Source organism: Neopelma chrysocephalum, unplaced genomic scaffold (assembly GCF_003984885.1).
Source record: "Neopelma chrysocephalum unplaced genomic scaffold, ASM398488v2 Primary Assembly neopelma1_60, whole genome shotgun sequence".
Taxonomy (NCBI): Eukaryota; Metazoa; Chordata; class Aves; order Passeriformes; family Pipridae; genus Neopelma; species Neopelma chrysocephalum.
The window spans coordinates 11,683,799-11,703,237 of record NW_020897715.1 but is presented as its reverse complement, the minus strand read 5'-3'; the positions used below and the strand labels follow the sequence as shown (position 1 = coordinate 11,703,237).

The window sequence follows — 19,439 nt, the reverse complement described above, 5'->3', positions numbered from 1 at the left end:
TATGGTTTGGCTTTTTGGAATTTAACTTCTGCTTTCATTGTCATGAAAAAGTAGCAAAGCATTACTAGAAAACCTGTCAGCAGATCTGGATGGGAACATTCATCTGCCACCACAAACATTTTTATGACTTCAGAGATGCTTTTGTACTGCCTTGGAATGAAATCAAGATCTTTTGAGGTTTTTAATGAAAACAGCTACACCACCAGTACTACCCCCAACAATCTAGAGGTTGGTGCACTTTCATAAGAAGTGCATAATCACAGTTGAAGTGCCTCTGCTTCTTGATATAAATCAGGACCCTGTTAGATGCATCTCTTAGTCTCCATTTTGGCTGGAGTGAATCAGCATTTTTTCAGAAATAGAGTATTTCATCTCAACACAAAAAAAAAATCGTATCCAGACCTGATGGTTACTTTAAATAGGCAAAGAATTTTTGCAACCTTCATTTCAGCACCAGATGTGCTAACACTGACCACTGCACTGCAGCTAAATGGAACTTTGAGTTGCAGAGAACTGAGGAAAAAGTCACACAGGGAATAGCTTCAGATTGAATATAAGCAGTGCCTCGGGTTTCAAATAGGGTGAATTACAAAAAGAACGTTTCCTGACTTTGCAAAGATGTTGCGGTTATATGTTTGTTGACTACTGCACAGGAATAGTAAGGTCGTTGACAAAAGAAGGGTTTTTTTTCAGGTGTTTGCAAGGCATACAGTACAAAGAGATGTCAGCTCAGCGGTGGGGACACTTACATGTACTTTTAACAGTTACATACTATTGGAATACTAATTTGTTATCCCTGTATGATCACTTGCATTCATGGGGTCAGCAGGAACTTCTGAGTAGATTTACAAGCTGTGAGCACAGTTCATTACATGTCCCAAAATTTCTAGGGGAAACAGTTGGACTTAATGATCTTAAAAGTCTTTTCAAACCTAAACAATTCTATGATTCTTCTCTTGTTTAAAAGGCTCCACCCAGTTGAGAAGCACGTTACATGGCTGGTGAAGAACAGAAAGTAGTGACCACAAAGCCTGCAATTAGTGCACTTCAGGTTTCAATAACAGCCCAATCGTCTGCTCACTTCGCAGATGTGGGTGTTCAATACCCTGCTGGAGTCTTGCTGCAAGTGACAGGAGGCTTTGGAGTACTCCAGTCTCAGTAAAAGTCAGAGGGAGTTTAGCTCCAAACATCTGGGCAGCTAAGATCTGAGTTCATAAAGAATGCAAAATATAGGAGATGAGAAACCAAGTGCATTGGAAACTAACAGCATTCAAGACGAAAGACAGTCTTCCACCTGAGTGGAAGTTGAGTTGGTAAAAAAGTCCTGCCCAAGGCCAGGCTGCTTGGGTTGATACTTATTTTTAAATATGAATTGATTTTATTTTCCCAGTTCACCTCACCTATGTTTCTGTAACAGATTGCAGCAGCTTTGGAAATCGAGGCCACATGTTATGGTTTGAGAGCACGCAACATTATCAGTATCAGTCACCTAAATAATGCATTGTGACCAAAATACATATTTTCAAACTTCAAAACAGTTTCCTTATTAGTATGAGACCACATTCTTAGTCAGAAGCTCCCACTAAGTTAGGAAGTGAACATACTTCCTCTACTGTTTACTTTTCATATTTTCTAGACCACATGGGATTTTACAAGAGGCATCTCAACAACAGATCTCAAAAAAGAAGAGGCAAATGTTTCTCTTGAAATTTGGACTACATTTTGCTGCTTTGGGGACTAGAGCAGGGCACAGGGAAAGTAAGGTAAGAATCTGTGCTGAAAGAGAATGCTTCCCCCAAAGTGATTAGTAAATTCAGAGGCTTTCACTTGTAAATGCCTTGCTTCAGATCCTTTGCAAAGCACTGATATGCAAAAAGGGCTGATTACTCACTTTCTAAACAGCAGGTTTTTCAAAAATCAATGGATTCAGTAATATCAGGAAATAACTGGATGCATCCAAAAGTCACTAGTCAGTTCTAGAAAAAAACCCACACCTCTGTCTTCTACAGTGCCACAGAGATCCCAAAATCTGATTCCCTCTTTCTTTCTACAGTGACAAAACTAGTTAATATGAGTATAAAAGAACAGCTGTTCCCCAAAGGATGCCCTTTCTTTTACCCTCAATCTGAGGCAAAGAAAACCAGTTTGTGAAACTGTGTGGCACTCTGCTTGGAGAATGAAACTTGGTCAGTGGTTTTTAAATCAATCCAAAATTTCAGTCTAGCTTTAAAACTGGTAAATGTCCAGGAAGTCAGACTTTAAATGCAAGGAGCAGTTTTTTCTACTGAGAAGTGCTGTGTATAAATAAATACCCCACAGATGTTTACCATCTACAGTATAGTGCACCTGACTTGACCACTCACTTGACTTCCCTCTATGCACTGCCTGAACAACCGCGTGACCACACCACCATTTCCCCTGTCACCCACTCCTCACCCTCCCTCCTCTGGGAACCACAGAAACATCTACCCGTGCCTCACACAGAGCAAAACACTCAAACCATTAAAAAAAATTTTAAAAAAAGAGAGATGTGCATATTTGGTTTTGCCTGTCTTTGAACCCGTGGGAGCTACCTTTCACGGGTATAATCACACCACCTATAGAAGTGTTGTGGGTAAGAGGAAAAGCTTGACAGCTTTCAAGAAACACATGTTCTCCTTATAACCAACCAGGGCATTATGGATAAAGAGGTGCTAAGCTGCACAGAAAGAGCATGAGGACATTTCAGAGCAGAGCTGCTGCATGGAAAAAGGACTAAATTTAACTAAAGAAGAGAATAAGCCTTGAACAACCCTTATAATCCCATAGCTTCCAGGACTAACATTTTGGCAACATGTTTTGATGGTGCTGTGGTGCACACATTTCTGTAGCCACTTTAGAGACTGAAGCCATCCTGAGGCTATTAAAAATGTCTGAAACCCCTGCTAAGGTGTGTATGCTCTTCTCCTGTGGCTGCAAGAAGGTGATAAACTGTAGTGTAAAAAGCCAAAAGCTGAAGTTCCTGCTAACGGCTGTAGAATACTACTGGGTTTTAACACTGAGTATCTCATGTTCATAGAAAGGACAAATATGACATGCAGCCTTCTTCGTTTTTAATTGAAAAAAGCAAACCTATATTCTAACTCATGCTTTAACACAAGTGGCATTACCAGCATGGCTGGAGAATACTGCAGGCAATCATCGGGTTCACTAAGAGCAAATACATATAGATTATCTTGGACATATATCTGTCAAAAACCGCAAGGGTAGGTGGTCATTCTTTATCCTGAAATCCACCAAATATCATGAGATGCCATGCAAATATATTCAGAGGTTCCTATTAATTGCTTTTGAACTCATAGGTTTACCCTTTAACCACATGCTTTCTTTGCAACAAACCTTCATTTAAAAGGAAAGCTCAAAGGTTTTGAGAATATTAACCACCTATTAGAATGACCACATAGTTCACTCAGGGAATGGACATGCTCTCACATACCAGTTTAGATACTTCAAAACCAGTTTTTTTATTTACTCAGTTATTTAAGTCGGGCCTGTGATTTACTTCATCAAGGGAATCAATCATAAATCCTGGTACCCTGTGGGAGCAAGTGCATGTTGAGTACTGAAGTACTTTCTGCATTCATATATTTTGATTTGTTGTATTTTTGTTTAATTTTATTTTATTTCAATGTATTTTGATTTTATGTGCTATGACATAGGATGAGTTAGCAATGTCTGCATTACCAGCCAGCCCTCTGTGGTGGCTAGCTGCCAATTAGGTGCCCCAAACACTTGTAACAGTGTCTGGTGTTCTTGTCTTTTTGTCTTTTGCTACTAGCATTTTTCTCTAGATTGACAGATGACAATTCCCTGCAGCCTATTTCTGGCATTGCTCATGAGCTGGCAAAAATTACTGACCTACAGTGAGTCAATTCAGTAAAGAAATATTTTTTTTCCTCTCCCATTCAGCCACCCAGTGCACCCTCCACAATAATATATGACAGAACAAAAGGTGCTTACAATTGAAGTGGAAAATTTTTAAACCTAACCACTAATAAAAAGTCCTCAGAAGAAAGACAGAGTTTCTATGGACAAAGGACATTTTTACAGATACAGTTGATCAGATGAATGACTATTTTGGATAAAACATTGTTCCTCAATAAGTAGTAAAGTATTACATGTCATCACGTGTATGTGTGTTGATTTTATACAACAGATCTTTATTTTTCAGAGGTATCAATGTACCATTTGGAAAAATGGGTAATTCCAAGTAAAAGTAGCATTTGCTTCCTCCAGCAATATCTACCAGTTATTTTTACAAAACAGGACTTCTATCAAGTCAACCTTATCATTACAATACTAAAAGCTCCTTTGAAATCTAAAAACCACCACAAGCTTTTACCTGCCAAAAAAAAGAAGGCTGAATTAGTTACTTAAATTGCTAGAGTCTCTATATGGAGCTCCAGATGTTTTTGACACCCAAAAAGGAGAAACAGGAGACTTCCCACTTTCACGCCAAGAAAAGCAGCTCAGAAACAAGGGAGACCTGAAATGCTGAATTAGGTACAGCTACAGCAGCAGTTAAGCTGACAAAAGAGCATTAAACCAAGGATACGACAGCCTATGCTGTTAACAAGGTTTGACTTACGTGGGTTTCTTTGTTAAAAAACAAACAAACAAAACCCCAAAACTTTGCATTTAACCGACCACAGCTGAAAACAGATGTCGACTGTTTTACAGTTCTGGGCTCTGCGGGCATCAAAGCCGACCTGAGCACGCCATTTCAAAGCCGTCGCTAAGGGGAATGTTACCTGGGAGAGTCCGAGGGAGCAATCCTTCACTGGCAGGAACTTTAACATCATCACCCCAGAGAAAGGCAAGAGACAACCGGGCCTTTGCAGAGTAGGGAAAATGTTACAATTAGGAAAAAAATAACAATCTTGAAGTGGTTTTTCTAATCAGTGAACTTGATCCAAACACTGGTTCAGTTACACATTTTCTCTCACATCTGCAGTTTTTGCCTCTCACGTGGACTCTGAGAATAAAGCAGCCTCAAACCCAATACCTGGAGATAGGAAGCTATGAATATAAACGATCTTTGCTCTTCACTGACATATATCACAGCTATACTTGTAAATATTTATTCTGTTAAGATCTTCAGTAATCAGTGCCGCTCGGGGTTGATAGCAACTGCTCTTATAAACCATTTCCAGATACACTCCTTTTGTGGCAGTGAGCAAGTTAGTGCATCTCCCACGCGACATGGACGGTTCCTGATGCTCTGTCGCCATGTTATGGCACTGAGAAACTTTATTAAAGAAGTTTTTTCACAGCTACTGTCAAAACAGGTAACTTGTGCTGCAATTTTCTAGGTTTTTGAATAGCTAAACCCAGAAATGGTTTAAGGAACTTTTCACAAAGAAACATTTTCGAGAAGTGACCTACTCCCGTATCATCCTCAAATCTAAATGTAAAGAAGTCTGCAACACGGGATCACCTAATTTGGCACACCATCACTTCCCCCCAAAAATTGGGTCTGCAAAGCACAGCGTGATCACTACACACCCAAGCGAAAGGAACTCCCATCTCTCTGCTGAGCAGGCAGGTAAGCGAACAAACACATACGAAAAACTGCCTTTCTGTGTATTACAGAAACAACATTCAAACCCTCCCCACCCAACGCCGTCCCAGCTGCAGCCTCTCAACCCCAACTCGGCCCATGCCGAAACACCCTTCCCGTTCCCCGGGGTCAACCGCCCAGCAGAGAGCAATTTACCTGTCCCAGCCGCCCCTAAGAGCGGCTTTATGGCTGCAAAGCTGCTCCTCCCTTCCTCCAGCCACTTCTGCCCGACTCCCGCCTCCCTGAGCATCCCCTACTGGGCTGGGGACCCCCTTGGCCTTCCTTCCCAGGCACCTCTCGGTGCCCGAGCCCACCTGCGCTCCCGAGCGGGGCTGGAGCGGTGGCGGGATCGGGGCGGGGGATGTGGGAGCCGAGGCCGCGGCATCGCGTGCGAAGCGGCGGTGCCGCTCTGAGTCAGTGCTCGCCCTGCGGCGGGAACTGCGGGCGGGGAGCGAAAGGGAGAACGGCGCTGACTGATCTCTGCCGCCCGCCGGGGCCGACCTGGCACGCAAGGCTTGCATTCCCCGCCGGCCTCGCCAAGCCCCCGAGGCGCTGCTCCTGCCCCGCTGGCAGTGGCCGGTGACCCCCTCCCTCCTCTGGAGGGAGCGCTGACCCTCAGCCACCTGCCGCGTCCGTGTGCTGCCTCTTCTCGTTATTGGCTCCACGCACAGGCACCCCGTTGGTGATTTTGGTGTTTACTTTTAAGTAATCTGGAAAAGCCTCTTTGGCAAAAGTCCGTGGAAAGCGCAGAGCCATCTGACAGACGGCCGTGTCAGCTCTGCGCCTCAGGGAACATACACCATCCTAGTCCGCTCCCTCACCTCGCTGTGCCTGCCCGCGCAGCCCTCACCAGAGGGCAAACAATACAGTACCTAGAGATGGAAATGTCCGTGTGTGTAGGTGTGACTACCAGCCATTAGTTTCAGACACTTTACGTGACTTTTTTTTCCAGTCCTCGCCTTCTCTCCTTGGAAGGAGAGAACGCCCCGTGCAGGGATTTCCCCTGCTGAAGGACTTGGGCTGTTTGTCGACAAAAGCAGCCGCTACTGCTCACAGCAGTGCAGAGCCCGAGGCGTGCGTTCCTTAGCATTAGTTAGGGATTTTAACAAGTTAAAGTAAGAGGTGAGGGGAACTAGAAAATGTAAAAGCCATCGACACTCTGAGCTACTGAAAATGGTGTAAAGTATTTACCATAATAAATATTTTCAAAGAAAGGACATTTTTGCAGAAAATTGCAGGTTATTCACCCATCTCGGAAACAACAGAAACCTGATATTTCTCAAGATTTTTTTTCAATGGACTCAGTTGAACCTGTTACACCACAAGCTTTTCCAAAGCTGCAAAGTGAATGATGATTACTCACAAAGAAATTTCCTGTGACATGAATCTCACTGAAATGAATGCTTCACTTACAAAGCCTCTCCAAGAATCTTGAAGCACTCAGTGAACTCTAACAGACATCACCTGGGAAGTGATTTCTATACATATTTTAGAAAGAAATTACAGATTAAGCTGTTTAGTCCGACTAAAAACTGAGAGTTGATAGGAAATATTTAAACTTTGAGAGTAAAATATATGCCCCTCTCATTACATGTCCTATGAATTTGTCCCAGGATCCTTTCGGGGATAAAAAGCTTTTTTATTTTCCTACCTGGTCCCTGCCTGAATGCTGTCCTGGCTGCTAGTTTCTGCCTTTAAGGAACACACCAAAGGGTGATTCCAATAACGTCAGAAGTGGCGGTGGGAGATTTTCTGTTTTCTACTTTGCTCTTTGTAGATTGCCCTACTTTGTAGATTGTGCAGCAGATTAACCACCTGCAAGCTTTTCTTTTTACTTCTTTTCAAGCATAAAAATGCATAGATAACTAACTACATGATCAGAAGAGATTGAGTACAAACGAATGCAGAGATCTATGGGCTGATTCAGTTTTGACCATATTCTAAAATCAAACAGCTAATGAGCATGTGGCTGGCTTGAATTTTCTGGACGTTGCATTGCAGAAAAGCAAAAAGATACAATTAAGTGCATTTAACAAAGTATCAAAACTTTGTTAAGTTTTAGCAAGGAATTCATACCAGGTACTGCTCTGCTCCAGCTGTGCAATGGTGCAATATAGAAATGCCTCTGGCTTGCATTGGTGAAGTCACACAACAGGCTCAAAATGCAATTTGAGACTCCTGTGCTTTCCAGACTTTTTCCTACTCTTTTTGGCAGTGCATACAGATAGATTGAAAAGGCTGCAACAAGGATTTCCAGGACACCAAACTCTTGAGGGCACATTCAGGCTCTGTCATGACTTTCAGTCTTTCAGAAAGGAATACTTTTGAAATACCGGAAGAACAAGCTCAATTCTGAGAAAACTCAGAAAGCTGTATTTCTTCCCTGGGGCAAGAAGGAATTTAAGCTGCAGGACTTCTCCTACAAGGGTTATATTTGGGGAAAAAAAGAAAGACTGAGCAGACATATGCAAACCAAGCAGGTAGGAAATCATCTTAGTAGCAAAAAAGCTAAATGTCCTGGGTTTTTCACATGGTAAATGTTCTTATCTGCCCAAACTTCCGCTTTTCTGAATCTCCCTCTAAATACTGGTGCATTTACATAATACATATGCATGTGCACATTCATTCGTGGCCAGGGAAGCACAGACTGTCTAAGCAAAACAGGCAGCAATAAAGAAACCTGCAAAAGAGCTCTGCAGAAGTGGTAAAGCAACCGAAGATGGAAGAACTTGCTGTTGCATGGGGACACTGACTTCATTCTGATTGCACATAGTATCAAGGAGCAGCTGGGACAAAGGAAATGCAAAAGAAGGGCTTTTTATTCCAGACAGGTGGTTAAGTTCAAGATTATAACTGATCTCACTGACAGTTAAAGAAACAAAAAAAAATCAACAAAATAACGAACCCCACAACACTGGGGACTCATTTCTCCTGCATTACTGAGCCTACTAAACTGCTCCAACAGGACAACAGGCACAGCATGTTCAGTTTGTGCTGAAGCAAACTTCTCAGTAGCAAAGATTCTGGGAGATGAAATTCAGATTGGGGCAATAGGAAACTTTGGAGAATCAAGTACTGCTGGCAGTAAGTCTCTCTGATCATTGAGAAAGGAAGTGAATAGACAGATTTTCAACATCCAGCACTTCAGGCTGGAGAAAAAGCCTTGCTTAGGGCACTTATCTCCCACCCCTATTGCTACCCAAGTAATAGGAGTATTGAAGCTCAACAATGGCAAAGCCTGCTCTCCTGAGGTGGTCAAATACTTCTGTAAAATGTGGAGACCAGGTTAAAATAAAAGTCTGGAACTACGTATGTGATGTCAGGGCAGTTCTCCCACCAATGCTAATGGAGACTGGCAGAAAGATACCAGATGAAATATAGCCTTCATCTGTTAATTAGCCTTTCTGTTAATAAGCCTTTTGTCATCTATTTGAGTTAATTTCCATAGTCAAACCCATCAGGGGGGATAAAGGATAGCCTTGGGGAAATACATTCAGCTTTTAGCACAATTGCTGCTGATTCTTATACTTCCTTCAATTTCCTCTATTGCTTCTCCCTGTCACCCCCATTCTCTTCTTTTGTCTTCTTGCACACTTCCATGGGAAGGGCCAAACACTGACATCTCTCAATTACTCCTTGGGCTTCTCTGCTTTTCCAGCTTTCCCTATTCAATTGTTGATTACCTAATAATCTAGAAATACTGTCAGGGAGCATCAAGAGCTGGGATGTTCTAAGAGGGAGGATAATTCAGGAGCCAGCAGAGACCAAAGCACAGGTTGTGATGTCCTCAGCCGGGGCACAATCCCACTGTACCCAAGTGGAGGTGAGGTAGTAACTGTGACAGGGCCCTTCAGTCATACCAGGGAGTCTGCTCAGGACAGCGGGAGGCAGAGCTGGAGGCAAGGCTACGACTCAGATCCAAGGTCCATCCAAGAAGCACAACCAATGATGGAATGAGGCTACTACCTACAGTGTAGGTCCGACATCAATGCAAGAAAACCCACCAGTAAGCCAAGACAGCCAGGAGCAGCCATAGGTCTGGGTGCCCAGAGCCTGAGCTTAGATGGGGTTCCTGGGTCCATAGGCAGAGTGCATGGATGAGGGTCATTACTGCTGCTCTCAAGTCCTGACAAATACTTAAGGGTAATGCTGAAGCAGAATAAAGTTTGGGGCTTTAGACCCCTATGAGGGAAAAGTAAATGGAGATGTATCTAAAAAGACAGTAACATTGCCTTGCAGTCATTAGGCAAATCTCATTTTGCCAGTTGTAGCAATGCTCTCCCTCCAAACCAGTAGTTCTACCCATGTGCACCTGACTTCTAGCTCTCAGGCTAGCAGGGTTTTGTTTTAGCCTCTGCCACAGTCTCACACTGTGATTTCAGACAAATTGCCCACTTGTTTCTGCTTGCTTAATGAGAAACTAGATGAATGTCTTTGTCCAGCGTGGGCATCTGAAATGATGCAGTTATATAGGGCTGATGAGGACCTGCCAGGCCTTCACAGACAGTGCTGGGCATAGGTGCCCTTCTCATAAACTGGTCAAGATAGTGAGACATTTTCCCCTTGTTTCTCCTTTGGAAAAGCTTATTCAGTAATCTCACTGAATAAGCTGATAAAACACACTTCTAAAGTCCTGCTCAGGTTGATGGACAGTTCAGTTTACTAGCACTTGTTTTCCCAAATTATCTGAAATCTTAATACATTTGGTACAGGTGCACCTACTTGCTTCTTACCTAACCAAGGAGCACAATCATTAGGACTTAAATTTCATGGTCTTTCTTTATGTGAGATTACAGTTGTCATATTGTGGCTACCCTGAAAAATGCTCAGGTAGTGCCCCCTCTACCCAAGAAGAATCTGAGCTTAGTTAAAAGTGCCTGAACAGTCAGGGTTTGTTAGCATTGCCTGAAACAACTTCTTGTGGAAAACAGCTACATTCTTAGCAGAATGGAATGCCAAGGTGAGTGTGATTTTGTAATAGTCAATACAAATAAGAAACTTAAGGAAGTGTAACAACCAACACTATTTTATTAGAGGGGCAATGGCCAAGCCTTTCAGGAGGAATTAATTTTCAAGATTTGGCTACAGAAGAGCTCTACAATCTTATTGTCTTCCCCATGCCCAGCTGCGTGTTCTTTTTTTTTTCTGGGGGAGGCTTCAGCAGATGCCTTCCATCTTTTGGTCTTTGAAGGTGGGTTCCCTCTAGTGGCACTAAGAGGAGCATTGATTCTGTCTTATCGACTGATCTTAGCCCGTAGTAGGAGCAGGAGGAAAGAGGACACTGCGGGGTGTTAACAATTCACATCAGGAGACACTGACTTGTCTTCTTCTGGCTAATAGCCTCGGACTCTTCTCCACAGGTTCCTTACTTTTTCAATCAGCTCTTCAGCCATCATACTGAGTTTAGTTGTTTCTCTGATGAGGAAGTTCCTGCAGGTGATGACAGTGCATGTGATAAGATACACAAATACATGAGTGTAATCTCCATCTGCTGTGGATATCACGCTGCCTGTCACTGAGCGCAGAGCTCCTCAGCAGTCTTAGAGAGGCTTTCCTCAATAGGCAGCATGTGTGTGCCATGAGTTACATGAAACTCTGTCTCTAGGGTGATCATGATTTTCCTTTTGTGAGGAAACTCATTCCCCTTCCTTGAGGAATATGTATGCATAGCTAGAGCCAATTCTGTGATTTGCATCAAGTGACAATGGCACAGTCAGTACTGAGCCCCTCACAGACAGAAGCACCGAGAACCCTTCCAGGGGAGCTGATCCCCCACCAGCCAGAGGCCTCCTCCCTCACTATCCAAGAATAAAGAGCAGAACCTGCTGTCCCCACAAGCATGGTCGTGTACAATGTGCATCCCTGGGAAGAGCCTGTGCTTTCACAGGAGACCATATCACCTCACCCCACCTCCCAGCACCTCACTCCCATGGTAGTCACATCAGGCTTTGGTTGCTGATTCATTTCCCATTGGGTCTCCCCATATAGATACTTGATTAATCTGTTCTTCCTCCCACTCCTCCCTCTCCCTTTTCACACATGGCTATTGCAGCGTTAGCACAGAGGAGCTTCCCATACCTAGTTGCAACAACTGCTGGAGTCTGGGCAGCATCAGCCAAGAACTGACCCGTTCTAGGGGACACCTTGTTCACAGCTTCATAGACATAAGATGCAACTGCATCAGGGATGACCAGCCAGTCACGACGGTCTCTCTCAAAGACAGACTTTGAGTGCACTTCTGAAAAAAAGGAGGCAAAACCCCATCAGGCTTTTCCAGTCACTCATGTCTCTCATATTTTCCCCCAGGTGCAGTGGAAAGATTCTTGAAACTCTGAAATTCAGAACCTCCCCCTGAATTCGCTCCAGTAGCATCCAGCAGCACCTCTTCACCTCTTTGTGGTGAATGCCACAGGCCTTACATGGCAGAGTGTTTGCCATGTAAGGACAATTTTCATGCCAGATCTCTACTGACTTGTTTCACACTGCTGAGCACTATGTATTCATGGTCTTCAACTGTAGTGCTGGGCTTAAGTCCAGTGAGAATCTGTAGAGCTGAGCCTTGTCTCAGGCAGACAGAAAAGCTTTTCAGACTTACCAGGCAGAGTGGTGCTGAGGAGCAGAATCAGAGCTATCACCAATACCCTGGATTGCAACATGGTTTGCAGTACCAGTTCTGCTCTCTATACTGAGAGACCTGCAGGAATCAGCATACAATGTTTGTTTATTTTCAGAGAAATAAAACATGTTGGTTAAACACCAGATTTTTGCAACAAAGCTAACCAATAAATGAAGACAAGAACAGGAAAGACCACAGTGCATTTACTCTGAAGAAGTGAGGAAAAAATAGTATAAAAATGAAGGTGTCCTTTTATTTGTATAATCACAAATATCCACAATAATAACTTTCAGAGCTCAAAGAAATATGTGAGAGTAAAGCTAGGTCTTTTATATGAGAGCTAAAATCTCTTATTTCAGCACATGAACAAAACACTAAAACTGCCAGAAGTAAGAACAGGTTTCCTCTATGCATAAGTACAACTGAAAAATTCATAATGTGGGATTTCCTTGTTTGTTTTATTAAATTGCTCTAAAGAACATTGTGCTAGTGTGCATGTGTGCATCACATACAATGATCATCTTAGTGACCCAGTGATCTGAGTATTTTGCCTTGCTTTAGCTGAGGAAAGTTGCCCACCAGCCAACTAGGTTCACTTGTCTTTTTCACTCTGGGATTAATGCAGCAGATAGTAGCCCAAGCAGAACAAGTTCTCAAAAGGGAGTGAGTGCAAAATTTAGCTTCATCTGACTTCCTTTATTTTTGTCTGTTAAAAAAGTCAGAATTGGAGAATTGAAAATTCAGTACTTGGTACATTGAAAATATATTACATCTAAACAAGCTTTTCAAACATTCTGCACTTAAAAACTTGTTTAGAAATTAATATTGATTTATGCCCTCAATTATAGGGCTGCATCACTCAGATCAACATGAAGAAAACATTGAAGTTTTAGAATTGCAACAGTAAAAAAGGCTGCAAGTCTATTACATGTGAATGCTTTGCTAAATCCCATACCAGGTGGCTACAAGTCAATGCTCCTTCTTATCCCCCAGTAAGGAAATTTCCATCCATTTTTACATCCTTCTGTGCACAGTTGCCTCCAAAAGCTACCATTCCATTTACTAGACATTTGCTGCCCAGCAGCAGTTGCTCCTTTACCACCCTACCTTGATTTTTAATCCCAGAGGCAGTTTTTCTCCATGTACAGAAAAGGTGCAAATTTGCTTCCCAAGAGCATAAAGAGGTGCTCTTATCCACTTTAGAGCCTGTAATCCCTGTGGTAAAGGCAGCTGGGAAAAGGTTATGTATCTTCCAACACTGAAACTCTGCAATTCCTACCATGGGCTTGACCCTCCTATGAGTGTCTTACAGAGCATCCATCACTCAGCTTCAATCCAGGTCACCTCAAGCACCCCCACCTTCCCCCATTTCATCAGTATCCTGCCTGTGGAGTGTGAGAAGCCAATTTCTTATTGGCTTGCAATAAGAAATGGGGAAAAATAGAAGATCATCTTCACTCACTTCCCTTCGATCTAGATACACCAGTCACAATGCCCATCCCACCCAGAACAGAGAGTTCAGCGCTTACCTGTCCTGCCTTCTCTCTCAGGCTGAAGCTGAGGTAGATGCTCATCTGAGACACCAGCATTTATGGAGCGAATATAATGACAGCGAGGGGTCAAAGGTCCTGCTCTGTTTCCCCATTTGCTCTTTTGCAAGCACATCCAGCTCAGTGGGACAGGTAAGAAGCTGTGGAGGACTCTGGACCTGTTATTGAGATTTGGTAATGGAGGGTCAGTCTGACCTGAGCCTAAGAGATGTGGAAGGCAGCTCCTGGGTCACCGAGTCCCCTACTTTCGCAGGCATCTGTGTCATAGAGACCCCTTTCATAAGTTGACCAAATTCCACATTAACAGTAGCTAGACCTGGGCTGAATTTTTGGGAAGGTCTGTGCCGTAACCTCCCTGCTCTGATAGTTGGAACTTACTTACAGCTGTTATGGCCATTGGCATTTCCCCCTCCATTTACAGCAAACGCATTAACCAAAGGGTGCACAGGGGTAAGTGTGCACCCCTCTCACATTTCTTCTTTCCCCATGGTCAAGTCTTTTTGCACAGGCTGACAAGACACAGACCTGTTAGAGCATGCCCAGACGGGCACAAAAACTTATCAGAGGGCTGAAACACCTCTCCCATGGGGAAAGGCTGAAAGAATTGGGGCTGTTCAGCCTAGAGAGAAGGCTCCAGGGAGATCTTATTATAGCTTTTCAATACTCAAAGGGTGCTTATAAGAAATAGGCTTTACCAATGCTTGTAGTGACAGGAGAAAGGGAAACAGGTTTAAACTGAAATAGGACAGAGTTAGATTGGATGCAAGGAAGAATTCTTTACTGTGAGGGTGGTGAGACACTGGAACAGAGAGGTTGTCCAGAGAAGTTGTGGACACCTTATTTATCACCAGAAGCGTTCAAGGCCAGGTTGGATAGGGCTTTGAGCAACGTGGTCTAGTTGCAGGGGTAGGATGGATGAGGTGATCTTGTAAGATCCCTTCCAATGCAAACTATTCTGTTTCTATAATGTCTCCCAAAGATCCCTGGTCCCAGTCAGAAAGTGGTGGCATTGCTGCTGTAGGGCATGTTTCCCATAGGTCAGGTTCCAAGTGCCCGCTGGGTCTTCAGTCAGGTCAGCCATCTGAGTTGAGCACATGGGACCACTGAGCAGAAGGGGGAAGAGACAGAAAGGCTGCAACACTGAGCTACAAAGGTCATCAGCTAAGGGGAATGGGAGGACATAAATTAAACCTACCATGTGAGCCCCAACAGACCTCCATTTTTATGTTGGCCACTTATTTATTAGGTGACTGTCACATGTGGGAAGTGTGAAAAGCTCAACCAGTATCTTCATTTATCAACCAAACAAAATTTTTAGAAGACTTTTCTTCTCATGGTACTTCAAGTGCTTTAGAATCAAACAGTAACTGTTCTCACTTTACAGGCATGGCAGCCAGTCACTGATGGCTAGAGTGGGTCACATCATTAAAGAGGGCTGTCAGTGGTTTCCCATATATTTTTCCCCTCTCTTGGTATTTATTCAAATGATCTTCCTTAGAAAAACGAAGAAAAAAAGGCTCCAAAAAAAGAAAAAAAAATCCCCCATTGAACCAAATAATTTTGCATTTTTGTCCAAAAAACAACAGCAGATTCTTACTAATGGGTAACAAGGTTAATTCCAGAAATAAGAACATAGAATTTTCAGTTCTACTTGTGGTGCAAACACTAAAAAGCAATTTATAAACTAGGAAGTACACACAAGAGCAAATGCTTGAAAGTTCTCTTATATTTCAGTTAGACATGTGACATTCATTGAAAAGGATCTACACACTTATAATCTGCTTTTACAGCTGGGGTAACATTCAGAAGACCGTAACAAGGCACATTATAGGCATTAAACTCAGCAGAAATAGGAATGAGCAGTCCTTACTTGTGGGGGTTAATTTAATATAACCTCAAGTGTCATCCCTCTCCTATGTCAGGTCAACAAATGGAAGGCTCTCACCCCATTATGTGTGTGTTTTTAACTGATGTGCTGCTGGAGGTAGTGGCACAGAGGGGACTTAGCTGCCCTGTGTGGTAATACATACTGCTGAAGAGCTTTGCTTCGGGGTTGTATCACACAAGGTAACTTCCCCAGCTTAGTCAGCCTAGCTTTAGCTAGTGCTATCATGAATACAATCGCAGAGATAGCAACTGGGCATTTCAGCACTTTCTACTGCCAAGCAGGCACTTGCCAAGACCAGATCAATGATTGCACAGAAGCAGCCCTTGCCCTCCATTCCTGGAATGGCATTCCAGAATGGCAGGGCGCTCTGCAAATAAGCAAGAAACCCAGATATTGCAGGTCCTTTCTTAATCAAAGAAATATTACATGATTTTTTATCTCTCTTATGAATCTCTGGTCTGAGGTGCAAAGCAGCTGACAGTAGCATGGGTGTCCTTATCTGGCCCTCTCTATGTGGCATGGTCACATTATCTTAAATTAGGGTAACTCCAGTGGCTATGAAGGCACTTTATCCTAGACAGAAGATTCATTTTTGGGGAGTAAGATATATTCCTTCAACTGCATGAAAAGAAGAACAAAACCCTAGAATAGCAATAACTCCCATATGTGAAACATTCAACTTTTTCCATCACAAATGGGCTGACATATGAACATCAGCTCTTTGGAATGGCTGAAAAATTAAGCATCAATAAATTGCAATATAGAAAGAGTGAGGCTAGGTGATTTCCTACTGCTATTTCTTTTCAGTGTGCTGTATTGGAGCCGCTTAGTTCTCAGTCTCTTTTCAAAAGTCAAAGACATTGTAATCTTACCGGAAAAAAGGGTTCACATTGTATTGTGCAGTGCTGTCACAATGGGTTTCATTTATAGCGAATTAAAACTAGAAATAAGCATCTAGAGCAGAGCCTATTTCCTTCCCACTTTTCTGTCTGCTTGCAGTTGAAAAGTAGATTTCCTTTGTCGTTATTTCACAGCCCACCACCAACTGGTGTTTTATGAACCGCAGTGGTCTGTGGACCAGTAAACCTGGTATCATTTCTGCTTCCCTGCTGGATAACTTAGTCTACTTCTGTCGCAATTTAAGAAGTTACAGAATTAACACTCAGATACAATCAGTTTTCCCTGAAGAGTTTTGCTTAATGTTTCTATAAATAAGAACAAAGTGACTGAAGAGGATATCAAGTATGATAAAGATAAAACTCTTCAGACTTCACACAGCACAAATTGTGTTCACACAATCTGCAATTAGTCACCCTAGCTCAATTATGGGGACTAGAGGAGCAAATAAAGATGGAGGGCTCCTTCATAGGATGTAGATAAAAAAGCACAGCCTCTGCAGTGCTCATACTATAGCAGAAAGCTTCCAACAGCTTCTTCCGTTACAGAATCATCTGGGTTTTCTTGCAGTGTGAGGGGGTTCTTGCTCTTGAGAAAACTTGCTGGGCACATGTTGGCTTATACACACTTGAATGTCAATGAAAATGAACTCTTTCCATGCTACCATATTGGGATCTCCTCTCATGTCTCTAATAGCCTCTACTCTTTGATGGAGAAAGGGACAGCCCTTCCCTGAAACCTGGACATTTGGGCTTGGTTGGAATGACAGGAAAAAGTTGTCCTGTATGTTGCATGAAACTATGAAGCACAAGGAGAGAATCAAATTCCAAGTTACCAATTCAGCTTCCATGGGTAGAATCTGCAGGGTCCTGGCTATCTGCTAAAAGTCACCAGAGGGCAAAGCTAAAGTCAGAACTCGATGCTAGTTTTGGAAGAAGGTGCCTCATATTATTTTCTGTCATTGCAGTCATCATAAACTCCTCTTAACTAATAAAAATACTAGTCCATCATAGAAGAGAGGGTTCATAAAATCCTCAGCAGGTCATAAAATAAAAATAAAAATGATTCACAGCCAGTGGCTGAGGAACAGATTCAAGAGTGATACTGGCTTTGCAAGTTCTGCAAACACACCTAATTCCCTATATTTCAAATGTGACTTGTGGGTCTATTCACATTGTTCAGTTTGGGTCTAATGCAGACAAGTATTACGCTTAATATAGCCCTCCTTTCTTAAATTCAAACTTTGGAGTTAGTCTTTTAGATCTTTTTTTTTTGATAGCAAACAACTGCTGGCAAATAGACCCTCTGTCTTCAAAAGGTAGGCCTCTGGTTCTGAAACAAAGTCAACTAGAGAAGCTAGTTGGTCCTCCTGCTTTATCTCCAGAGGCAGAAATCAGGAATAAGCACTTTCAGCCAAGAAACTGTAGGAAGATGAGCACTCTCTGTAGTAGCCTTTGGTCGACCAGCAACTGCATCGGATATCCAACTAGGACCATTTGTATGAAGTGTGATACTTCCCATCATTGTCCAAAGAAAAGAAAAACAAGGAGGTGGGCAAAATGAAAGTCTCTCCAAGTCAGTCTTCCAAGGGAAAGCATAAGTACATCAGTAATTAGGACATTAAAGAACAAACAGTAGCAAGTGTCCCACGTGGCACTGGCTGGGAAATGAACTAGGCAAGACAGTCATTGGTACTGGCCAATCTCCATTGCCTCTGGGTTACAAAATAATTCACAAGATTCTCCAAAAGCTCCTTGAGAACCGTTGAGTCTCTTAAATCCAAGAAGTGCCTCTGGCAAGCCAGTTTCCCGTGGAAGCAGCCAGCATCCAGAGGGCTTCTCTTTCTCCGGCACATTTTAAATTAAAACAGTGGATTAATCACATCAAGGAGAAACGGCAAGTTTTTCTCCTTCACAAGTGGTCTCAGAGCATAGAAAAATTCTGTGTTCTAGCTGTAAGGTGAAAGATGAGGGAACCCTACAATCTAGCTTACAGATCAGATGCACCACACATGCAGCGCTGTGTAAGTGTCAAGGTAAAGATCATGGACAATATTAAAAATGGTGACTGTAAGAGTTCTTCAGAGCCCTTTATCCCACCCCATGTATATGATACATGGCATAGAGAGCCAAGGGTGAATATAAAATGCATGGAAAAGAGTACCTGGCTTAGGAAAGATATATTCACCAAAAACGTGCTTCCTCGAGTTGAGGGAAATTCTGTCCATGGTGCAAGGGACAGCAGTCATACTTTACTCAGTCCCTGAAGAGAAGGCCAAACCTTAGTAAATTTAGCCCTTTAAGTTAAAATAAATTCAAGTCTCGATGAAAGGCTAGAACAAGTATTTTTTAAGGCACTAAGGTCTAAGCCTAAAGAAGGCCAGATTGTTTCAGTCAGTAAAGGGTGGATAACCCGGCAATTTGCAGACAAGTTAGTGAGATCTTAAGGCAGTGAACATCCTTCCAACACTGTGATCCTCCTGTTTGGGAGAGAGGCTTAGTGGGGACAAAAGGAAGCAACTGCCCCAACTATGCTGAGCAGCCAGGCAGAAGCAACAAACATTACACATTCTGAAGCACAACAAAGGGCCTTAGAAAGAAGATGCTGTGCCTCCCCACACCAGAATCGCAGGGGACCAGATCAGATGATCTCCAGAGGCCCCTTCCAATCAAAATTATTCTACTGTCTTGTGACTTTACAACTCTGTGAACATTGGAGCCTTTCTCCGGTAACTGGTTTGCAAAGGACCAGCATTCTACAGACTGGGCTCCTTGCAGTGCCAGGGCACTTAACAAAGAGAACCAGTATCTCTCCAGACTAGGAGTATACTATTTACTGAAAAAAAATCTGTTGTTTCCAATAGCAGTAAACTACAGCCCATTGCAAACC

At 42.8% G+C, this 19,439-nt stretch overlaps 1 protein-coding gene across 1 annotated transcript; it reads right to left on the bottom strand.

The window, feature by feature from the left end:
- Positions 1-10,664: 10,664 nt before the first annotated feature.
- Positions 10,665-19,396, bottom strand: LOC113966437 (apovitellenin-1-like). The gene is made up of 4 exons (XM_027681132.1): positions 13,745-19,396; positions 12,195-12,293; positions 11,678-11,837; positions 10,665-11,029 (listed from the first exon to the last, which is right to left on the bottom strand). Exons 2-4 carry the CDS (start codon positions 12,253-12,255, stop codon positions 10,933-10,935), a joined length of 318 nt encoding a protein of 105 aa, XP_027536933.1. The 5' UTR covers positions 12,256-12,293; positions 13,745-19,396; the 3' UTR covers positions 10,665-10,932.
- Positions 19,397-19,439: the final 43 nt, after the last annotated feature.